The sequence below is a fragment of the Mesoplodon densirostris genome, chromosome 9, assembly GCF_025265405.1.
Source record: "Mesoplodon densirostris isolate mMesDen1 chromosome 9, mMesDen1 primary haplotype, whole genome shotgun sequence".
Lineage (NCBI taxonomy): Eukaryota > Metazoa > Chordata > Mammalia > Artiodactyla > Ziphiidae > Mesoplodon > Mesoplodon densirostris.
The window spans coordinates 93,600,512-93,623,345 of NC_082669.1; the positions used below are offsets into that span (position 1 = coordinate 93,600,512).

The 22,834-nt window shown below is 49.7% G+C and overlaps 1 protein-coding gene across 3 annotated transcripts in view; it reads right to left on the minus strand.

The window, feature by feature from the left end:
• The window catches only part of PLXNA4 (plexin A4), a 627,343-nt gene that overhangs the window by 367,311 nt on the left and 237,198 nt on the right, over window positions 1-22,834 (minus strand). For all 3 annotated transcript variants that reach the window (XM_060108908.1, XM_060108911.1, XM_060108910.1), the window contains exon 3: window positions 12,780-12,962. In XM_060108908.1, coding sequence (XP_059964891.1) covers window positions 12,780-12,962 — 183 coding nt within the window. The remainder of the gene's footprint in view (window positions 1-12,779; window positions 12,963-22,834) is intronic.

The window sequence follows — 22,834 nt, forward strand, 5'->3', positions numbered from 1 at the left end:
GAGGCATTAAAATTAAAGGCAGATGCATGAAGCACTTCAAAAAGCAACTGGGAGACTCATTACCCACCCATCCCCCAACCACCCACACACACGGGGGAGAATGAAACCACTCTGATATTAGAGGCGCTGTCCATCTGGGCGATAGTCACAGCATTTGACAGCTAAATAGCTCCACTCTGTCATCATCTAGAAGCCAAAGTGGGCGAGTCAGAGGTAAACTGATTAGATGGCATGCTGCTAATTTCCCAGAGAGCACGTGAGGGAGGTGGGCGGGGCTCAGTCCAAGAGGGCAGATCACAGGGAGGACCAGCCCCGGGCTTGAGCGCAAAGAGAAGGGTCTGGAATCTGAACTATGGCACAAAGGAAAGTACCTACAAAAGAAAAACAGACTCACAGACATAGAGACTTGCGGTTGCCAGGTGGGTGGGCCGGGGGGGTTAGGGAGAGGGATGGACTGGGAGTTTGGGGTTAGTTGATGCAAAGTATTACATTTAGAATCGATAAGCAATAAGGTCCTACTGTGTAGCACAGGGAACTGTAGCCAATCTCCTGGGATAGACCATAATGGAAAAAAATATAAGAAAAAGAACGTATGTATGTGTATAACTGAGTCACTTTGCTGTACAGCAGAAATTAGCACAACACTGTAAATCAACTCTAATTCAATTAAAAAATTTTTTTAAAAAGAGAAGGGTCTGGTTCCTAAGTGTGTGTGCACACATCAGCATGCATGGGATTAGGTACATGTGCATGTTTATGACATGAATGTGTATGTATGTGTGGGAGAGGGCTCACGGTCATGCATATGTGGGTGTATCTCTTACCCACCTGAAAATAGAAGGTGAAGAGCTTGGAAAGGATCAGAGGGCTCCTCCTAGCATATTTGCAGCAGGGCAACTCCTTCCAAGCTTTCTGTGATTGCCAAGCCCCTTCCAATCAGTGCCACTAGCTCAGCCAGGAAAATACATATCATTTTACCCAGTTGTGGATGCTCAGTGACTCCTCAGACATCATCAGTGTGATGTAAGTGTAAGACATGTCAGCCAAAAAACTGGCAATCTACAGAATGAGGTTGAGGGCTAAAAATCAATGTTTTTCAAACCAATCTGCAGGACGGCTTCCTCCATTCAGGATTCCAGCTCTGCACTTGTGTCTTTTCCAGAGAGGAGCAGGTGGCGGGGAACCCTGACAAGGAGGTCTGTGAGCTGGTCCTGAGTCAGTAGTCAGCTTTGGAACCAGAATTCCCAGATTGGGTTTCTTGCCTGGAGGATGAATTTCAAGGGCCAGAGGTCCTGCCTATGTCCAGGGTGAATGTTTTGGAATTCACAGTCAGAAAAGCAGAATTCAGAGGGGAAGTAGGAGAAGCCTGGGGGGTTAAATTAATTTGGAAGAAATGGGGAAAATTCATTTGGAAGGCTCCATTTAATTGTAGTTAAGAGAAATGATGTAATAAATTTGGATAATTTAATTATCCCAAGAGACATCTGCTGAACACAATCTAATCTTTGTATTTAAGTAGAAAAGTACCCTCACTCTGTAGGAAAACTGGATGCAGGGAAATACAAACATCCAGAGCCTGACTAATGGAACGAACTGAACAATTCTAATTTCAGTTTCAGAAGAAAAAGCAAATCACAGGAAAACAAGCTGACAGAGGATTGCATTTTTTAAAAAGTCTCCAACACTATGTCTGAGCTTAATGACGTAAAATCAGTCATATCCTGTATTTTTCATACCTCTTCTCCAATATTAAGTAAGAAGATACCATGTGCTCATTAACTCAAGAAACACCTAACACACTACGGATGGACCAAGTCGATGTGTCTTGATTCAGTGCGATGTTCACAATAAGAATCCTCAGAGTAAACTGTATTATTGACAAAATATTCTCTGCCCCTCCCTCCCACCTCCCCACACATATATGCACCAGGCCTCTTCCTGCGGCGAGGATACACTCTCCACACCATTCCCTTTGGCTTAGCCAATAAAATGTGAGGGACAATGACATGTGCCACTTCCAAGCAGCAGCATTAACAGCCATCTCTCTTTTCCTTCTGCCAGGAAGAAGATTGGTATGTCTTCAGCTTCTGTCTCAAATAAATGACATAGAGCATAGCTGCTACCAAACCAGAGTGGACATAGACATGAGCTGGAAACGAGCTCATGCTGTTGTTGTAGCCACTTAAATTTGGGGGTCATTTGTTACTGCAGCATGACTTAGCCTAAGCTAGCTGATACACCTATACTTACACACACACACACACACACACACACACACACACACACACACACACGTACTATAAGACCCTAAGACCCAAGAGTCACCCTTCAAATACATCTTTTACTTAGCGTTTGTTACCTTCAGGGAAGCGCTGTGCTGGGCACCTATCTCTAACTGGGAAAGGCTTAGAAACGCTGGGGGAAAGATCCAGATGTGTTAATAAATGTATTTTTTTATGGGAAGAAAATGAACAAACTCCTCTCAGAAAGAATTCTCAGATTTTGAAAACTTCTATTGCCTATGATTTCTGGGTAATCAAAATGTGACTGAATAAAAACTCAAGTTGGTAAAATAGATACATTCAGAGGCTATTAATTTTAGAAAAGGATTCTTCAGTTTAGAAAAGGATTTATTGGTTCCTTGGATGAACTCGTATCTCTTAAGTCCGTGACCTTTCCATCAGGTTAAGAAGCCCACAACCTAGTTGAGGCAATGAAGCAGTCAGTCTACCTGCATCAAGGTGGCCTTGACCCTGCCCAGCTCATGGAGGAGTCTAGCACCCCAGCTGCCACAGTGGCACTTGAGGCCAACAGCGTGCAAGTTCAGGTCCATACAGGGCCTCAGCTGATCTTGCTTGATTAAACCTCGTGGGATCTAAGAAAGATGGATTCTGTGAATGAGGTTTAAAATGTTAATTTCCTCTCCCAAGCCTGGTATGTCTGGGGGAAGACCCAGAAGAGCTTTAATCATAAAGATTAAATAAGACATTCCATGCATGCTCATCTAAAGCATTTAAAATATGGTTATAAGTACATACAACTTCTCAAAAAGCCTGTGCACCCATCATGAAAAATATCTGTAAAGGGATCCTGTATCTGGTAGAAAAGCATGGATAAATGCTGTGCTCTTTTGGGGAAGGTGGGACGAAAGGGAAGGAGCTGAGTGAACACTGTGGGGAATGCTGGCAAGTTAGCAGAAGGACCAAGTTAAAGAATTTATCTACTCACAGATCTTTAAGAATGAACCAAATGTATCTAACCACCTTCACCGTTATCAGAAACCACAAAGCCTGTAAGATACCCATGTGATCTTAGGTATAATCCTGCCTGAAACAACACTTGGCAACTGAGATTCCCGCTGGGAAGACCTGGAAAGCAGCAGGATTTGGTGTAACTTGTGGATGCAGTGATGAGAGCGGGTCATAAGGTGGCTTCAGCATCGTTCTGGTCTCTCAAGTCCAACCATTCATTGAGGGCACTCTCAAGTTCGGCTCCCCCAGCCCCGGCACACTCTCAATCTGGTGGGAGAAGTGAGTGGTTAAGCAGAAAGACAGGCCATCTCCCTGGCGAGAGCGGAGTAGGGGAGCCTCTTCCTGTATGTCTTCCCTTCCACCCTGCTTGCTTCCAAGGCCTCTGGAGCCTTGGGGGAGAGGGGGGAGGAACCTTCTGGAAAGGGACTCAAAGGAGGTCCCAGCAGAAAAACTAGGATGAGGGGAGGCACCGGGGATGCCAGAGAGTGGCCCTAAGGAAGGGAGAGACTGTGGAGGGGGGAGGACCCCTGAGCCAACACCCGCTGCTCATGGACCCACTCGTTGGCCCACTTTTCCTAATGAGACTCACACGGGCACCAACAGGGCAAAGCAGGTCAACAGAGTAAACCATCTGATCACAGTGTCCCTCAAGCCACCAAATCTATAAAGAAATCATGGACCCAGAGCTGCCTCACGACTTACTACCCCCCAGTCATCCGGGGTAATTGGTCAATAACAGCTGAGAGTGGACCTGCCTGTGTTAAGAGTCCAATGCTGCACAGCGACAGGCAGCAAAGGTTAAGAGCTGAGAGCGTGAATGGGGGGTGAGTAGGTCCAGGACAGAGAAAAGCCAAGAGGCTCGGGTGGAGGAGGCCGGCATTTAGAAAGAAAAAGAAGGTTGGAGGGACTGGTGGAGGTAGGTGCTAAAATGACCAGGGGTCTAAGGAGGCAGTATAATTAGGTCCTCAGCTGCAGAGGACTTGCCAAGCAGTTATGGGATATGACTCAGTTTGCAGCTGTCTAGCAAATGAGTAAAGACAGGGATGTTGGCTGAGCAGCAACAGGAAAAGTAATCAAGAACCACTACACACAGTCCCACAGGCTGTTCGGAGAGAGAATTCTAGTGAGAACCCCAAAGACAAACACCCCAAATGAGTCCTGGGTGGCAGGTCAGTGGTAAGTGGAAAAGCACAGCTTGTTTCCCGGAAAACTTTGGGCCCTTCCCCAAGACCACTGCCCACTTTGCTGCGGGATGGGCTCCAGCATAATTGCCCCTAGAGAGGGAAGTTGTCCCTGGAGGGAGGTTGGTGATGCGAGAGCTGCTGTGTAGGTGGGAACCCCACAGTCTCTCAGGTGGGAGCCTCTTCCTTGGTATTCCAATTTAGCCGGGACCCTTGAGACTCAAAATGTGAGGGGCGGGACATCCCTGGTGGCACAGTGGTTAAGAATCCGCCTGCCAATGCAGGGGACACGGGTTTGATCCCTGGTCCGGGAAGATCCCACTTGCTGTGGAGCAACTAAGCCCATGTGCCACAGTTACTGAGCCTGTGCTCTAGAGCCCGTGAGCCACAACTACTGAGCCCATGTGCCACAACTACAGAGCCTGCACTCTAGAGCCCGCGAGCCACAGCTACTGAAGCCCACGGGCCTAGAGCCCGTGCTCTGCAACAAGAGAAGGTTCCCTTCTCATCCTCTTTCCTGCCAGCTCTAATTCACAGGAAAATGACCCTTTCCTAAAAGCTAGGTGATCCTTCAAAGAGGTCAGAGTCAGGAGGCCTGGATTCTCCATGGACACAGAGCTCTCATCAGTTCCCGACTTGAAACGTAAGTCTCTCTCATCCATGCTTATAAACCACCACTGTTTCCATAAGATCAGCAGAGCCCCCAGGATGGCCCCCGCGAGCTCCCAGACCTCCTGCTGAGAACGGTGGGGCACCCTCTGGCCCTGTGGGAGTGGCAGGCCACTTCGCCCCGTCCTGCTCATCCTCTGGGTTCTCTACTATGTCAATCAAAACCTCTGGGAGCCAGGGGTCAGGATTCAGTGCTGGGGCCTCTTTGGTTCTTCCTGAGCAGGGCTGTGCCCCTTCCTATATCACTAAAACTCAACTTGAACTTTAAAAATGTTGGTTCCGGTGTCCTTGATGGTCCAGAAACAAAGCCCTTGTGTGGCAGGCAGCCTCTAAGATGACCTCAATGACCCCTGCCTCCTGGTATTCCTGCTTTGTGGACGCCCCTCCCCTGAGTGTGGGCTGGACCATGCGACTAGCTTCTAATGAATAAGATGATGCAAAAGTGACAGGATGACGCTTCTGAAATTAGCAAAAAGACTGGCTGCCGTCATGCTCGCTGTCTCTTGTTGGTTCTTTCTCTCTCAGCTGCCATGTGGTGTGAGCGGCCGTCACAGAGAGACCCACATGGCAAGGGACTGATGTCTCCAGTGAGGACCTGAGGCCTTGTACTGTCATGTGCTTGATCTTGGAAGAGGATCCTCTCCCAGTCCGTCCTTGAGCCTGGAGATGGTGGCTGCCCCAGCCAACACCTTGACTATAGTCTGTGCGCAACCCTGAGCCAGAGGACCTAGCTAAGCCGGGCCTGGAATCCTGCCCCACAGACCCTGTGAGATAAGTGTTGTTTTAAGCCTCTATGTTTCAGAGTCATTTGTTACACATCAATCCATAACCAATACATTTGTGTCCTGGGGACAGGATAGGAGGCATGGAGTGAACACGGGAGACCAGAGGAGCTCTTTTAGAAGTCACTGTGAACGCCTCTATGAGAAACCAAAGCTGCTGGAAAGAGCACCAGGACACCACCAGGAAGTAAGCCCAGTGGCCACATTCACAGGAAGTCACTTGAGAACAAGTAGGAACTATAAGCAGACCCCTAATCAGAGCTTCAGCTGGTGGGCTCTGAGTCAATCTGGCTACCACTGCCTTCCCCATCCGTGGTCCTGTCCTTGCTGAGAGCTGCCACTGGTTGATTCACCATCTGGATTCTATTCTCTTCCCATTCAGAGTCTATCAGCTATGAGCCCAACAGTGAGGGGACCATTTACAGCTGGGGGCCCACCTCCTCCTCTTGCCTGCTGCTTCCTCCCTCTTCCTCTGGTACATCATGTCTTTTATCCTTTCCCATATTTGTTGTCTTGGTTACATGGCCAGACTCCTGATATGCTGCTAGTTTTCATTTTAATGATACGTTCTTGTAAAGCACAATATTTTACTTCAATTGCATGTGTCACTGGATGAATTCCTCCAGCACGTCTGGCATTTGAGCATCAGCTGACTGAGTGCGCTCTATGATTTGGGGTGTTTCTGCAGCACTTTCTTCAATTTTCATGTCTGCGTTTTAATTTATGATCAGGATCATTCTACACAAATATATATATATATATATATATACATACACATGCACATATGATTCAAAAAAAATGGCACACGTGTATCAGTTAATCTTGAACTGGCAAAGCTCACCTAAAACCATCTCCTTAAATCATGTGCAGTAGCAATGATCATTTGGAAAATAGAATGACAAATGTTCCCAGGGTAGTATTTTCTGGGGATCTCAAAGTGTGTCTCAAGAGGACACCAAGAGGAGAATGAGTCTAAGCCCCAGCTCTTGGCATCGACCTGCCTTGGGAGGGGCTGCAGCAGATGTGAAATTGGGAGGACGCCACCCCAACCCCACTCAGGTCAGCACTGGTGGCCACTTGAGATCCCTACCAGGGACCTGCAGGGACAGTGGGTGAGCCTCAGGGCCAAGTAGTGAAAAGTAGGATAGGGTAAGAAAATAGTGCCAGTGAGGACACATTTACGCAAAAAGGATGGTTGAGTGAGGGCTTGATATTTATTGTTCAAGAATATAAGATATACCCAAGAGGATACTGCCAAGCTTAGCTGGTTTCCATATCTCCTGGGTACAACATGGACAAAAAGGCCTAAGACCTAGCGGAGGAGATTGAAACGAGGTGGGAGGAGGACCATGAGAAGTGGACGGGTGGGCACAAGGTGAAGCTAGTCTGAAGGCCAGTCCCAGGATCCCCAGGCTCGAAGAACTGAGGACCCAACAGCTGTCTCTCTGTCCCTGCTCAGATGTAAAGTCAGAGGAAGGAGGGGGCCCCCCTGGAACATCTGCTGTGCTCTTCTGTCCATGACACCCTCATCCTCAGCCTCCCCCTCACTTAACTCACAGGTTAAGATCTATACAGGCTTACTACTTGCAAAACCAGGGGTGGGAAATGCAAAAAAAATAACATGATGAAAATAACCAAAAAAAAAAAAAGAAAAGAAAAGAAAAAGAAGCTTCGATGGACTTCTCCCATAATGGAAATTGTCCAGCATTGATTCTTCCATATTTCTCTTCTGCTTGGGTATCTAAACACATGCAAACTGGCCAGCAGCTCTGGTTTGAGAAACTCCTAACATGTCAGAGCAAAATGACCAAACCCTACACCAGGTACACTCGGCCTCTGCTCTGATGGCAGGGCCCTGGGCAAGCTGGAGTTCCAGCTGTATCTCTATTGGATTTTGTGATGCCTCCAGCCATCTGGAGAGCCTCCCGGGGCATGAATCTCTTTTTAGTTAAAGTTGATTTAAATTTCCAGGTGAATGTTAAGGAGAATTCTCAGATACATTGAGGAAGTTGCAGGGCAGGGGCCGCGCATCTCTGATCTGGTATTGCTCTGTGACTCAAGCATTACAGAAACACATACACACAGCACCCACTCCTGAGAACTTATGTTCAGAACGACACAGCTTCAGGTGGGTCTCCCTCCACCTCTGGCTGGTTGCCCTTCTGGACCCATGGTCAGGGCCTACAGAACATGAGCAAATCAATTTCAAATAGGCTCAGACAGAGAAAGACAGATATCGTACGTAACACTTATGTGTGGAATCTTTCAAAAATAGGATACAAATGAACTTATATACAAAACAGAAATAGACCCACAGACATAGACAACTTATTATTACCAAAGGGGAAAGGCGGGGGAGGAATAAATTAAGAGTTTGAGATTAGCGTATACATACTTCTATATATAAAATAGATAACCAATAAGGAGCTACTTATTGGCATAGCACAGGGAGCTATGCTCAGTGTTTTGTAACAATCTGTAAGGGAAAAGAATCTGAAAAACGAAAAGACAGATAGATACGTATAACTGAATCACTTTGCTGTACACCTGAAGCTAACACAACACTGTAAATCCACTACACTTCAATAAAATAAAATAAAACAAAATGTAAAAATAATTCAAAGAGGCTCAAGAAAAAAAAATTAGGAAGACTGAATTAATCTGCATGACAATTCCCAAGAAGAATGACTTTGTGTTATCTACTGCTACTGACCCTCCATGCTGACACACACCCAGTTCCTATCCAGAGGGGCTGGTATGGCGTGGTTTGCCCGTGTGTGTGCTCACATGTGCGCACACACACACCCTACCACAAGCCAGCAGCAGGGCCAGCCAGGGTTCTGCTTAAAACATCCACCAAGTGTCCTGCCCCTTCCTGTGAGCGGTTCAACCTAACAAAACACCCAGGAAAGATGCAATCACAAAATGAAAGGAGCAAGCACCCCTCAAGTAGAAGTTTATGAGGTTTTGCTTCACAGTGAACATTACTCTCCCCCTAATGTCAGGCAGTAATTCACTGCTGAACAGCAGCCATATAATATGATCACTTAGGGGTAAAAATGTAACAGAGGCAGAGAAAGCAGGGTGGACTTCTGGCTGGAATGTTCAAGCAAAGAGGTCTTGTCCTTCTGAGGCAACACTGACCTCGTTACCCCAAAAGCTGGTTCAAAGTTTTCCAGATTTAAACGGACGTCTTACGGCAAATCAGGATGGTGTTTGCCTTAAGAGTTTTCCCTAGAGTTGAAACTGCAATAGTCTGTGACTTATTCCTCACTTCCTAGGCACCTCCTCATGACTGGAGCATTTATGTGCCCCATTTCTCAACAGCCCATGGAAAAGGATGCCAATGCCAGCTGTAGCACACACACATCAGGAAAAATAAGACGTCCAAATTGGTACTTTCCTCACCTCCTTTCCCCCTGCCTCATGTGATGTGTGCACTAAAGGAGTGAAATTATGGTCATCAGAGACAAGGTCTCAAATGATGGGGACCCACACCTTTCAAACAAAATGAAAAGGCAGTAATTTTGAAGGCAGCCCATGGATAGCTACAGCCTAGCTCCTGGACCCCTGAAACTCACAGAAAACTCCCTTACTCTTAGCAAACTTCCCAACCCCCTTCCACCCAGCCTTCCCACCTTGAGTCCCTTGTCATATTGCAGAGAACTTCTGCGAGGCCCTTGATACACACGGGAGATTATTACAGGGCTCAGAGAAACCAGCTCTATAATTACGGCGACAGTGTGATTTCCATTATTCTCGCCCCCTGGTTTCAGTAGCTCACAAAACTTCCTGCTAAGTCCTCCTGCAGTCCAAGAGCTTTTCATGGCTGGGCCTCTGCCCAAAAGGTGAATGGGGTCCTGATAACCTCTGGGAAAAGCAAGGCAGAGTTATTACAAGGAAAGGGGAGTGGTGCTCAGTGAGCAAGGATGCTGGGAAATTCTATTGTTTAGAAAAAATAAATAAACTGGCCAGTTTCGCTTTTTATTATTTCAAACAACAGACTCGGCGGCCCGGCTTTCCTTTACCAACTCAGACTGTCCCCCTGGGCCAGCTGTGCTGAGTCTGCAGGAGGGTAGCTGAGCTTCAGCTAAACTATTAAAAAGCCTCCCGCTCAGAGCTCGTGGAGCAGAAAGTTTGGCTGCCCTGATGGCCTGGCTTTCCCCGGGAGGGCCACTGGCTCATTCCCCTCCACGTGACCCTCTGGTCTTACCTCTCAAATGTTTATGCTTCACCAGTCCCACTATAGTTCTGGAAATTAAATGTAATGTCCCAGGTGGCTGAAACAGAACTGTTCTTATATAAGCCCTCCCACCCCCCAGAGTAAAAGATGAGAAAGGCCAGCCCACGGTTTATAAAGTCCCAAGGCTCCTGGTCAGGTGTTGCCTGTCATTGCTGGCCTGGCTGACCTCTGGGGACACTTCAAGGCAAGGCTTTGCCCACAGCCTGCCCCATGAGGGATGTCTGTGTGCGCTTGGCCTGCCCAAGCTCCCGGAGGTGTCCTCGGCCCACACTCGTGGAGATGGGCTGCATTCTCACCTCCCCTCAGGAGGCCGGCTTCCACGGGGGAGAGGGAGCCAGCCCCCATGAGCCTCTGTCCACCCTCTGACCAAGAGCACACATTTGCAAGTTGACCGTCTTGGGTTTACGATGCAGCCATGGCCAAGAAACATCTTCCCCCCCGCCGCCAAGAGAAAACAACTTTCTGTTCTGTTACGTGCACTGAATTTTCAAAGTTTGTTTCACTGACACCATATACCAACCAGCTCAGACAATAGCAGAAAAAAACAAAAACAAAAACCTTCTACAGGGTCTACTTGGTCTGGCCAGAAAGTGAAGGATCCTCTGGCACCTGGTAGGAAGTTTAGGGGGTGGGCATCTTTCAGCACATTGCAGGAAGTCACCTCTCCCTTGCACTGAGATTGGGCTCAGTAGAGACAAGAGCTAAAGCACCCCAAATTTCCTTGCTTACTTATTTACCCTCAACAGTACTTATTCACCCATCAGGGCAAGCAAAGCAGGTCAAGACATTTCACTGTGTGAACTGCATATGGGAATGCTTTTGGTATTTAGACTTCGCTTTGCCAGCAAATCAAATTCCTTGACTACTAGTGAAGAATGAAGTCATATGAGCAACTAATGGAAACATCCCCACAGTCCCTGCTCTACAGCCCGTGGACTTCCCTCCTTGATTTATACTGAGGCTTATCAGACACAATTTCAGCAAGCTTGGTTATCTGATTTCCTAGCTCACTGAAAGCTGGAAGCCGCAGACTGAGGGAGGAAGAAAGGCGCTGATGTGGACCAGCACTTCCTGGCAGCATCTGGAAGTGCTGAGTGACACGGTACGCTAGAAGAAGAGCCGGGAAGACTACAGCGATCAAACACAACACACCTACACCTCCCAGCCTCTTCCCTGGGCGTCCGCGAACCCCGTTCAACATGTGAGTAATAATCTAAACGAGAAGGTCAAGGCAGCAAGAAAACATTCAATTGTGTTTAATGTATTCTTCACAGAAGGCAGACCATAAAATGTAACTCTCAAAGCTATATGGATGACGGTTAAATTATTTGTTAACTTGATACAGAAGGCAGCACACTACGGTGAGGTGGGCAATCCCACATGCGCGGCGTGTTGCCTGCATCACCCTTGCAGTGTGCCATGCCGTTTCCCCAACATGTGTTTCTTCTTCCAGCTGCTATGCATGTAACTGCTCCACACACATTCCCAACCCCCACACACTCTGCTCCCCACCTCTCCCCCTCCAGCCCCACTGCCTGTTCCACAGAGACGTACACTCTAAAGAAAAAAACAACTGCTGAAATGGGCTGTCACACAGTAGGATGGGAGAACAGGCACAGTCCCTAGATTTGCAGAGAGCATTTCCCCTTGACCATCAAGCTAACACCCACAAACACAGCAAAGAGAAAAGCAGGCATCAAAATCCAGTCTCAAATCTGGCAGTGCTGCTTTATCCATCTGAATCACACCATGTCCAGTTAATTCCAAGGGAAGCCTAATTACAACAAGCAGGATCTCCACACGGAGTCATCAATATTTCCCAGGGAAAAGACTCAAGTACGATGATCAGCCAACAGAAAACAGGACCTACTGCCTAGAGTCTTAGAAAGGCTTTTAATCCAAGTAAGGAGGGCACCCTATGGGGCCAGCACCAACTCACTGAGACGAGAACCCAAGCAGAGGTGGATGAGAAAATAGTTCTAGATAGATAGGGGCCCCCAACACGGCGGATGGGCCAAGGCCACCCAGTGCCCCTGAAGCCAGCAAGCTTCTGAAGAACGAGGAGGAAAACTCACGTCCCCAAATCACGCGGTTCTACTCCCCCTAGGGCAGTTCTGTGCCCCCAAAACATCCAGGGTTTCCCCGTCCCATGACTTGGCTCTTAGCCCTAACAGCAACTCCAACAGGTACTACACTTTCCTCTGTTGGTTTCCCTGAATGGAGTTCAGATGGATGCACCAGCCAGAAGGGCTGAAGCAGGAGGAACAGGCATACCCCTTGCCCCTGTCCATCCTCCACAACCACCCAGGCCTCATAAAGCTATTGCCTTGGGGCATAAGCCCAAGTTGGACAGAATACACCATATTCAGAATGGCCCAGCAACCTGGAGATGCACACCTCTCAGGAGAACACCAGCCCAATGGAAGAGATGGATCCACACACTCACCCACTGTGAGTCCCACAACAACCCTGCATGTGAAGGCACAGAAAGGACAAGAGTATCATTGATGACCTCAACAGCAACACAGCTCCTTAGCTCAAACCTGTATCATTGCCAACCAGGTCCAAGGTAGTAAAAGAATGCAAGAGAACATCCATCCTGGCGGGGACAGGCTGTCTCCACAAGAACCAAAATGACTACACCTTGTCCTACCTTCTTCAGCTTGCCACTTTTGGTGCCCACGAAGGCCAGAGAATGATTCTTGTAGACGTATGCGATGACAGAAGTCATGCGGTCCCTGTCCTCCGTGAAGACGGGGATGCCACGCACCATCTCAGACACGCCCAGGGGGGCGTTCATATCCAGGCCACAGAAGTTGTCATCGATGGTTAAGAGCTGAAAAGGAAGGAGGAGGAAAATGAGAAGCGAGCACCAGGGCAATGGGTGGAGGTACTGAGTCAGAGAACTCTGGAGCTAGAAGAATCCCTACAGATGGATCATCTGTTATAAATCCCTCCTTTATTACATGAAAAACTCAGCTCCAGAGAAACTAGGTAACCCGTCAACAGTCATCTAAGTAGGTTGCAGGACCATGGCAAAAAGTCACAGATCCCTGGAGTCTCTTTACACTATACGCCGTGGTCTCCCTGCCCCTCCTCCAACCCCTCCAGGCACCATCTTGGTAGTTTAGATGGCCCATCATCACCATCCCTTGGGAAAGCACTGGGCCAGCACCCATGGGCATGGGCTCCACACAGCCTTGCTGGGGAGCGAGAGCGGCGAGGTCTCCACATCTACACACTTACTGCTGAGCAGACACACAGACGAGGACTCGAACGTGTGGAACAGAGAACTAGGAATGTTAACACATGTGTGACAACACCATGGCAGAGACATGTACAGACAATCGGTCGGGGAAAGGAGGAATGGGAGGACTGGAAGGTTTGTGGATGAACTCAGCAGGCCCCAGGTGCCTCACTGTGTCCCATTTCAGGCTCTCTGCTTCTTTTAGAACACGGCGAAGGAGGGCAGGCAGCCTGACCTTGTCATACCTTCACCAGCATTTCCCAAAGTGTCTTCCATGGAACCCCAGTCCCACAAGATCTTCTACCATAAACGGGCTCCTTGGGCAAATAATTTTGGGAAATGTACTGAAACGCAGTGCATTCTAACACCATGTAAGACATTCCTAATTGTTACAAGAAGGGTCTGTAAAGTCTTTTTAGGAAGAAATATGTTTAAAATTCTCTCAGCATTTTATTCCCTAAACCACTTTTTTGACCGGAACACCTCTTAGCATCCCTTAAAGAGACTATTTTCCCAGGTACCCTGTGGGACACACTGACCCAACTCTTGCTTCTGACTCTGGGAGAATTTCAGGAGTCAGGGAAGAAGCAAGAAAAACCTTTGGCCCATTTCCCTGTCCCCCCAAGTGTTTTAGCTGAAATTCTCCCAGTTTTATTCCAGGCTCCCGGACCCCCATGTAAGCAGAAGGTCACAGCTAGGGAGTCCTACTGGGGAGTGTAGAAGACCTTGACAATGGCTGGTGAGGGGTCTCCAGAAACCTCCACTGAGCAGCTTTGGGTTGGCCCAGATCTCCCCGAGGTGCTAGGATCCTGCACTGGATTTCCCCTTTTTTCTCAGAAGAACTGTGTGCTCTTAGAAGACTCATTCCATCTCCCTGTGCTTTTATTTTCCACTCTATAAAGATGAAGGAAACAACCTCTGCCTTTTGATGAGCTTCCATAAAGCCTATAGAATTCATGCCTGTAAACGTCTTAGGACCTTGCAGAGAAAAGAGTGAAATAAAATACAAGGTGTCATTTTTTAAAGGCTTCAATCCAGCCAAAGGAAGAGGCATCTGGAGAACCAGCAGGCAGGCTATTGCCAGCGGAGCTGCGTGCAAACGGCCAACGCTGCGCTTTCCAGGGATGCGGGGGTTCCCTCAGCTCTCGCCCAGCAGTGCTGTCCATCTCAGGGAAGACAATGTGCTGAGCACCGACACCCTCCCTCTCATTGTGGTGGGAGCAGCCAGGGCAGGGAGGGAGAGAGCATGGGCGGGCTCGGCAGGCCACGTGCAGAGCAGACGACTGCACCACGGCTGGCATTGCCTCTGGCCTCTATTGCAGGGTCTGGCCCAACAGCCCGGACCAAACGCACCCCACCCCTTCAAAAACAACTATAGGAGTCAAAGGTGGGAGGAAGCTTTCAAGGTCTAGTCTGATCTTTATGGTTCTTTCCTAAAATGAGGAAATGGGGGCGGGGGGAGACAGAGTGGAGAGAGAAAGAGATGGACAGAAGAGAGGAAAGAAAAATCCAGATAAAGGGCAGACAGTGTTTTCTCCCTGCTGGACGTAACTGCCGTGACCTGCCAAGCATTCAGAGGGCAGCTTAGGAATCTTCATGGCCTTGCATGTTCCTGCCTCTGGTTCAGAAGGAGTCCTCATCCTGGACTTTCTAGGCCCTGAACTGTGCTGCTGGGACTTCTGCCATTAGCAAAAGGACCTCACCCATTACAACCCATTTCCCAAGTAGGTGAGACCGAATGATTGTCTGCTCCGCACAAGGGGATACTGAGGCAGGGAGCGAGGCCGTCCATGCTTCCCACCGTCCCTGGCACAAACACACGCCTTATTGACCTGATAAGGCTAGGCCGTTCAGCCCCCCGAAACTACATTTCTGAGTGGTCAGTTTCCAAATACCATTCTTCTTCGCTGGGCAGAACACGAGATAAAAACCAACCACGTACAAAAAGAGAGTGTGCATTCAGCCAGCTGCCACGTTAAATCCCTGCTTGCCCAGAGGCAGAAAGTCAGGGACTTGCAAGTCTCTGCCACTGCAGCATCTTGCATGTCAAGGGGCCAAGTGAGGACAGCTCAGCCTGGTGGCCTGGCAGCTAGGACTCTACTGGTTTCAGCTCATGACAGCTCCCCGCGAGGCCCCACCAGGAGGCAGGTCTCGGGCTCCTCACCTGTACCTGACAGGTACACCCCGCATTGCCTACCTCGTGGTATTGTCATCAGGCTCAGATGAGGCAAAGGGGACAACTGGGGCTCCTACCGTGGTGCTGAGATTCCAGGGACGATGGCTTCTCACCCAGGCTCACCTGTGCCTCGATTTCTCCCTCTGAGCGGGGCCCCAGGTGATGAAGGGGTGATGGAGGCCTTTGACCAGGAGCAGCCCGGGTCTGCATGGATGCTGAGGCCCCCTGGCTATGGCGTGGGGTGGGAAGGGGCTTGCTCCTCATTTCCTCAAAGCGGGGGTGATAGGGGAGGGAGTTTTAACATTGAAGTCGGGGGAAAGCACAGGTCTCGCATTCACGGGCAGCTGAGCTGCTTCCCAGCCGCACATCTTGGCACAAGCTGCTCCTGTCCTCTGGGCCTCACCTTCCTTGACGGTAAAATAGCAAGACGGGCCCATCCCGAGGCCTAGGTGAGATATCAGGTGTGAAGACACTGGCTAAACTGGAGAGCCCTTCATTAAGCTAAGATGGGATTTCATGTTAATTTTTTTAATGGAAATCCTGCCCAGAACAGAAGTAGGATGGCGGCAGGCCCTTGCACGACAACCCCACCCCACCCCCACCCCAGAGCACAGCTCTCTAAGGACACCACCTGCTGAGTCTGAGCTGAAGCCACAGAGTAACAACCGCACTGGGAGCAGAGGAGAGGGGAGGGAGAGTCCCGCAGGGCCCGCAGACCTCGGGGGCTGGGGTGTAGGGAGCAGATGCCGGGCCCCTGGAAGGGAAGGCTAATGGGCGAAAGCCTTCCACGGGTAAGGGTTGGTGCAGATCCCTGAGCACCCTGGGCAACGGGGGAGGGAGCCTCTGCTCTGGCCCTGGCCGAGCCCTCCCCTGGGCCCCTTAACGGCCAGATGAGAGCGGCAGCCAGAGGAGCCAGGAAGGGACTGGGCTCCGCTGTAAGCAGGGGCCCAGCAGGCCTGCAGGCCCAGATTGCACCTCTCCCCTGCCACTCCACAAATACCCACGGATGAGCTATGGCCACCGCTACAGCGCTTACTCATTCGACAGCAGCTTCATTCTTACCAAGGAAAGAAATTAGGGTCTGCTGCATGGGAATATATGTGGTAGGCAACCCTGTGAATAGACCTCAAGGCCTTAGACAGGGCCACACCCTCTGGGGTCCCTTCTGCCTCATCAGGAAGATACCAAATCTGCTTTCTGTAAAGGTCCTCATGGGGTACCTGGCTTATAAATTAAGATTGGTGATCCACTGGATTCCAGGGACCAGGAGCTCAAGGATGGGACTGTGTTTTACCCATGTTTGTATCCTTAGCTTGGTTCCTGGTTCACAGTAGGTTAAGACATATACATTAAATGGATAATGGATGGATGGATAGATGACTAAATAAAGGCTTGAGTCTCACAGTGGCTGGCACTGTGGAACTAGAGTCAGAATGCCTAGGTTCTGCTCCACCATTTAATGCTGTGTGACCTTGGGCAAGGTATTTAACTTCTCTGTGCCCCAGTTTATCACGGGTAGGATAGGGATAATAATAATAGCATATACTTCCCGGTGCTGTGGTGAAGATCAAATGAAGATCAAATGACTAATACAATTAGAACAATGTCTGGCACTTAGTAAGTGCTAAGAGAGTGTTAGCTCTTATTACTGTTGGTCAACCTTAGACAACTCAGATAACTTTTGTGAGTCTTAGCGTCTTTGGGGAAATTCATGATATCCACCTCGTAGAGGTGTGATCAAGATTAAAGGGGCTAATGTTATCAAGATGAAATAGCAAAGGTGGTGCTTCCTCAAGATCTGTCAGGCCCATGAGGCTGAATGAAGGAGCAGAGATACAGTCTTAAGATCCAGAAGAGTTGCGCTACTCATCAGAAATGCGAATTCTCGGGCCCCACCCCAGATCTACTGGATCAGAAACTCCGGATGTGGGGCTCAGAGATCTGTACCTTAACCCCTTCCCAGCGCTTTAGTAAGAAGCACCCTCCTAGATCACCATAGGCGTCCCTTCCTTGCTGAGGGTGCCACAGACCGGCCCAGGAGAGAATGGCACGTGACAAGCATAACCACTGGAACAGGACCCACTGGACCTGGAGGGAGGGGCCCACGGCAGCCCCCCCGAGCCGAGCAGCCGTGGTGGAGGTGGCGTGGGGAGCCGGAGCTGACACTCCAGATTACAATCTCACAGCTCACCGTGCTTCCCTCGCGGCAAAGGTTACCATGCAATTACGTGTCGCTACATTCAAATGACAGAGCAGTTACCGTTACTTTACCAATTACAGGGAAATTGCTCCCACTCTGCAGAGACTGGCACTCTGAAAAACTCTATCATCTCCACGGAAAGGGGATTTTAAATGCTGCCAGCATCCTTCCTCCGCAGTCTCCCCAGGCTCCAGGGCAGAGCTGCAAAGCAGCCACCCAAGGGCCCCCGCCGTGTCTGGTGGTCTCTGTGGAGACCCTCTGAGAAGGGCTGAAGAAGGGGGCAGACCTGGGAGACAATGAGGGCATCACCCTCCGACCCTGTGCCCCACCATCAACCTGACACCTGGGCCAACCCATCCTGTAGGCCTTGGGTGATGAGGTGGGGCAGGAGCCCGATTCTGAGATCACTCCTCCTCCGATCTAGCACGGCCCCCAGCCTGGTTCCTGATGCACCCGCCTTGCCAGGTGGAGCTGGTTTAGCCCTGCCCTGCATTGCCCCACCTCTGCAGAAACCCCACATTGAGTCCTTATTATGGAAAGATCAGAACTAGGCCAGAGCTCAGTGGTCCAAAAGCAGTGCTAATGAGGTAAAGGTCACCAGGTCCATCCCCCTGTGGGCCAATTAGCTCAGCTCTGGGACCCGGTCTCTTCCATAGCCATAGGCTGCCCCTCTCACCCACGGCATCCACTGTTTGCAAATATCCCAAACTGATTCAGAGGAGGCTAACCAGATGAGTCTGCAGGGATGGACAAATGCAGCCGACTCCTCCAACTGGGGTTGCAGCCGCCGACTGCTCTGGGCCGGCAGCTGCAGTCTCTGAGCCCAGGATGGAAAATACAGTCAGACCTGGTCCTCCCATTGCTCACGGGTAGCTCCTGAAGAGAGAGGAGTCCTTCCATCTGGGAGCAAACCGGCTCTCCAGCCCTCTCTGAAGGTAAAAGTAGCATCCAGCCTCATACAGAGGAGTCCTGAGCACCCCTGCGCCCACCCGCAAAGCTGGGAGGCCAGACCATTATGGCGGGAGAAGGCATCAGAGACCTTCCAAGCTCACCCACTGTGGGGCCTTCAGTTGGGCCTTTTTCCATCAAACTTTTGGTCGCTTAGGCTACTGGAACTCCCTGTTTCCATTAGGGGAAACTGAAGCACTGAATGAAGACAACGCTATTTACTCTTCTTCATTTATTACTTTGCTTAAGAATGTTTAGAAGGACCTACTAGGTACCAAGCACCAGGTGAGGACCCAACAGTATACAGATGAAAACATCTCTGTTTCTGCCCCTTTCTCAGTGAGGGAGACAGACCGGGTCCATGACTAGACGAGGCCATGTATGCCCAGCTTCAGTTATGCACCTGGCGCTGCGGGGACAGAGGGCAGGGCCACAACTGCCGCGGGGAGCAGCAGGGTTTCGAGGAAGAAGTGACACTGGGGGTCAATTCTGGGTTCTCTGTCCAGGACAGTGCACGGCCAAGCTTTCACATACTGTGCCATTTCAGAGGAAAATGACTCAAGATCTTAGAATTCAATAGCCCCATTTTACAGAAGGGAAAAACTGAGGATTAGAGAGTGAAATGACCCCTCATGATCTATCACATTCCCAGACTAGATGGAAAAACTGGCATTACATGGAGGTTTCCTCCAGGTTGCTAGAGGGTGGCCCCAAAGGAACCGATTCCAGGATCAGGGAACCTACTGTCAGGATGAGAGGCTGCTCTGGGACAGTGCTTGCTTCCTTTTCTGCTGTCCAGGATGAGCCCTCCACCCTTCTGTGATCTCTGGGAGGAACTACCTCTCCCATCCCGAGGAGGCCCTTGGCTAGTCATCAGAGTGGGCTTCCTCCTTTCCTGAGCTGACCTATCCCAAAGGAAAGTGAGAGCTGAAGTTTAGAAAAGAAATACAAGTTAGGAGAAAAAGAAGGTGGAAGCCCATGAGGTGCCTGCTGATGTGGAAAAGAAAATGTCTTTAGATTCATGCTCAGCAGTCCTTAGATTCATGTCCCAAACATCTTCCCACTAATTAATTACACTTGCGCACACACACACACACACACCCCACCCCACCCAGGAGCTGACCAGAGCAGACCTCCACAGTGAATTACGCATGTGGGATTGCTTTATAAAGGGAGATATTGATCAGGTAAGTGTAGTAGCTCATGTCTACATACAGACCCCAGCTGTAAATCTCTGCAGTACAGGAAGATAATGATCTCCCACTTATTGGGGCCAGATCTCAAATAGAACCGCTGACCCCAAGGTGTTCATCAACGCACCAGGGTCTGATGCCCACTGTGTATGACTCTGTGTGCCGTCTGACGGCAGGACAGGAGGGAAGCAGAGAGAGCCCTCAGGGAGGTAGGAACCCCGTGGGGAGGCCCTGGTTGGCTTAAGGTTATTCTCACCAGAAAGCCTGTTACTCCATAAAATGTCCCACGTGCCTGAGTGCTCATTTCTGTAACAGAGAAAGAGATCCAAAAACTTGGACGATACCACCCTCTGACTGCTTTACTGTTCTGCATAAACTTTCCTCTCGCTCTTATGATTTCTAACCTTCCCCGAAGCTCTGCCCATGGCCCGTGCTGAGCCCAGGTGGTCGAACTCTCTTCCAAGATGGAGAAGCCCCGACAGAGGTGAAGGTCGGCCCTACACCTCGGCTGTGAGCCCAGACGTCAGGAAAGGAGCGGGAAGGAGGCCTCCTCCACTTAATCACTAATGCATTATCTCAGAACAGTTCTTTAGTGTGTCTTTTTCAATGAGACTGTAGGGGGAATGAATGTGCAGAGACAGAGAGGGGAAGCCAGCAAACCACAGCCACAGTAACCTAGTTAGACCAACATGTTATTGAAGGGGCTTCATGAAAAGTGTCTTGGGGTTGGAGAAAGAACCCGACAAATCGCACCAAGATTCCCAAGAGCCACGTGCGCTGTTCCTAAGCAACTCAAAAGGGTGGGAACCAAAATACAGGTCACCTACGTGGTCACTCACTCATCACGATAACAACCTATCCTTCTAACAGGAAACTAATGCCACTCATGTGAGCTGTTTTCCCAAGAGAAGGGCATTAAGCCCAGCACCCTCTCTGCAGTCCAGAGTGCAACCAGTAGCGAGCCGTAGCAATGCACCGCTCCTAGGAGGTGCTGAGCATAGCGGGCAAAGAGCAGCTCCAAGTCAGGATCCCAGGGATTGAACCCCTGACCTGCTCCTCATTAGCTCAGCTGCTGAGAGCCCTGCGTTCCTCCCTCTGGTAAGGAGAGAGGGCCACGACACCATGACTGGAGATACAGGCAGGCCAAGCAAAAGAATCAGGAATGAAAATCCACTAGCCCAGTTCTGCAGGTGACCTCCGTGATGGGACTAGTCCAGAAGCCAAAGCTGGGCCCCTGGAAAAGACCAGGGAAGGCCTTGGAATGGTTCCAAGCAAAACGACAAAGCGAGAGAGAGGCATGGACATATATACACTACCAAACGTAAGGTAGATAGCTAGTGGGTAGCAGCCCCATAGCACAGGGAGGTCAGCCCGGTGCTTTGTGACCACCTGGAGGGGTGGGATAGGGAGGGTGGGAGGGAGGGAGACGCAAGAGGGAAGGGATATGGGAACAGATGTATATGTATAACTGATTCACTTTGTTATAAAGCAGAAACTAAAAAAAAAAAAAAAAAAAACCACTTGGGTGCTGTCCCTTTCCTTTTGTACCTTAAGCTTCAGAGGTCCCCAGTGGCTGCCTGTCAAGGGCAAAGAAATCCCACCCAGCCCATCAATCCCACGTTCCCGCTTCTCTCCCTGTTTACTGCAGACAAGCTCAGCTGCCACCAGGACTGTAATTGGAGCAGGGCACACCACAATGATTAAGTCTGTGTGTTTTCTAGCGGGCACTGGGAAGCAGTGGTCCCGATCGCCAGGCTGAATTATGGGGTAGGTCATTCCCTTGTTAGCGGGAATAAATTTTATTAGCCCCACTCGCGTTGTTGTGCATCTTCCCCTCTTTGCTCCTCAGGCCCGAGTGTGGGTCTGGACAATGTTGCCTGCACGCAGGATAAATCAGCTGAACAAATCCCATTATATTTTGGAACGCTGACAGAGACACAGTAATGACACCGAGACTGGGAAAAGATGTGGGCTTTCTTTTCCCCCGCTGATCCCGTTTCAAACACATGGACAGCATGCGGGGCCCAATCCACCAGGAAAGAAATGTAAATTGAGAGGCCGAATGGAGAACTCCATGAGTTGTCTTTTTTCCTGCCCTCCACTAACTTTGTTAATGAAATGAAGCAAGCGCCGTGCGCCAACGTGTAGTCATTCCCTTCTGCCTTACGAAACTAAGGGGCACGTGAAGGTGACAGCAGGGAGGATCTGGCTGGAAATGTATCCTCTCCTTCAAAGGCCTTAACTTAGCATTCATAACACGTGCTGGATGGCAGGGAAGGCGAATGGGGCACGCTCCAGGCCTGGGATTCTGAACACAACATCTGGGTTAGGCACAGCCCAAATCTCTCAAAAGCAGGTACTGGTGGAGAAAAAATATCAGTATGAAATCACAGCAATATTATTAAGTCTCCTTCTGTCTCATCAGGTGGTTACTGTAACCAAAGGAGACTACACTGATGATGCTATGAGATGTTTCGTGTTCTACAAATATAAGGTGCTCGGTGACTATCATTTATTCATGTCTCTCTGTATTTCTCTTTCCCTAGGAGTCTCAGCAGACTTTATTAAAGGGATATTGTTTTATCACCTCCTTCTAGAAGGTGAAATGTATAATTTAAAGCAAAAAGGAAAACCGCTCACCAGCTCAGTGATCTCTCACGAGCTGGACCTGGCTGAGACCCAGAGGCCCAAGCTCCCAGGCCAGCATCCCGGCCAAGACGCCACCCTGTGAGGATGACGGGAATTGAAGGAAAGGCCCAGAAATGCAGATCTGGATGGATAAGTCAGGCCAGTCTGTGTGCTGACTGAATGAGAGGCCTGGCTGCCAATCTGGGCTGGGCTGTCGCACACCATCTGGGTGTGTGTGTGTGTGTGTGTGCGCGTGTGTGTACACGGGAGAGAAATCTGTGTGTTAGCTGCTGTGTGTAGTGTGGAGGTGTGAGGG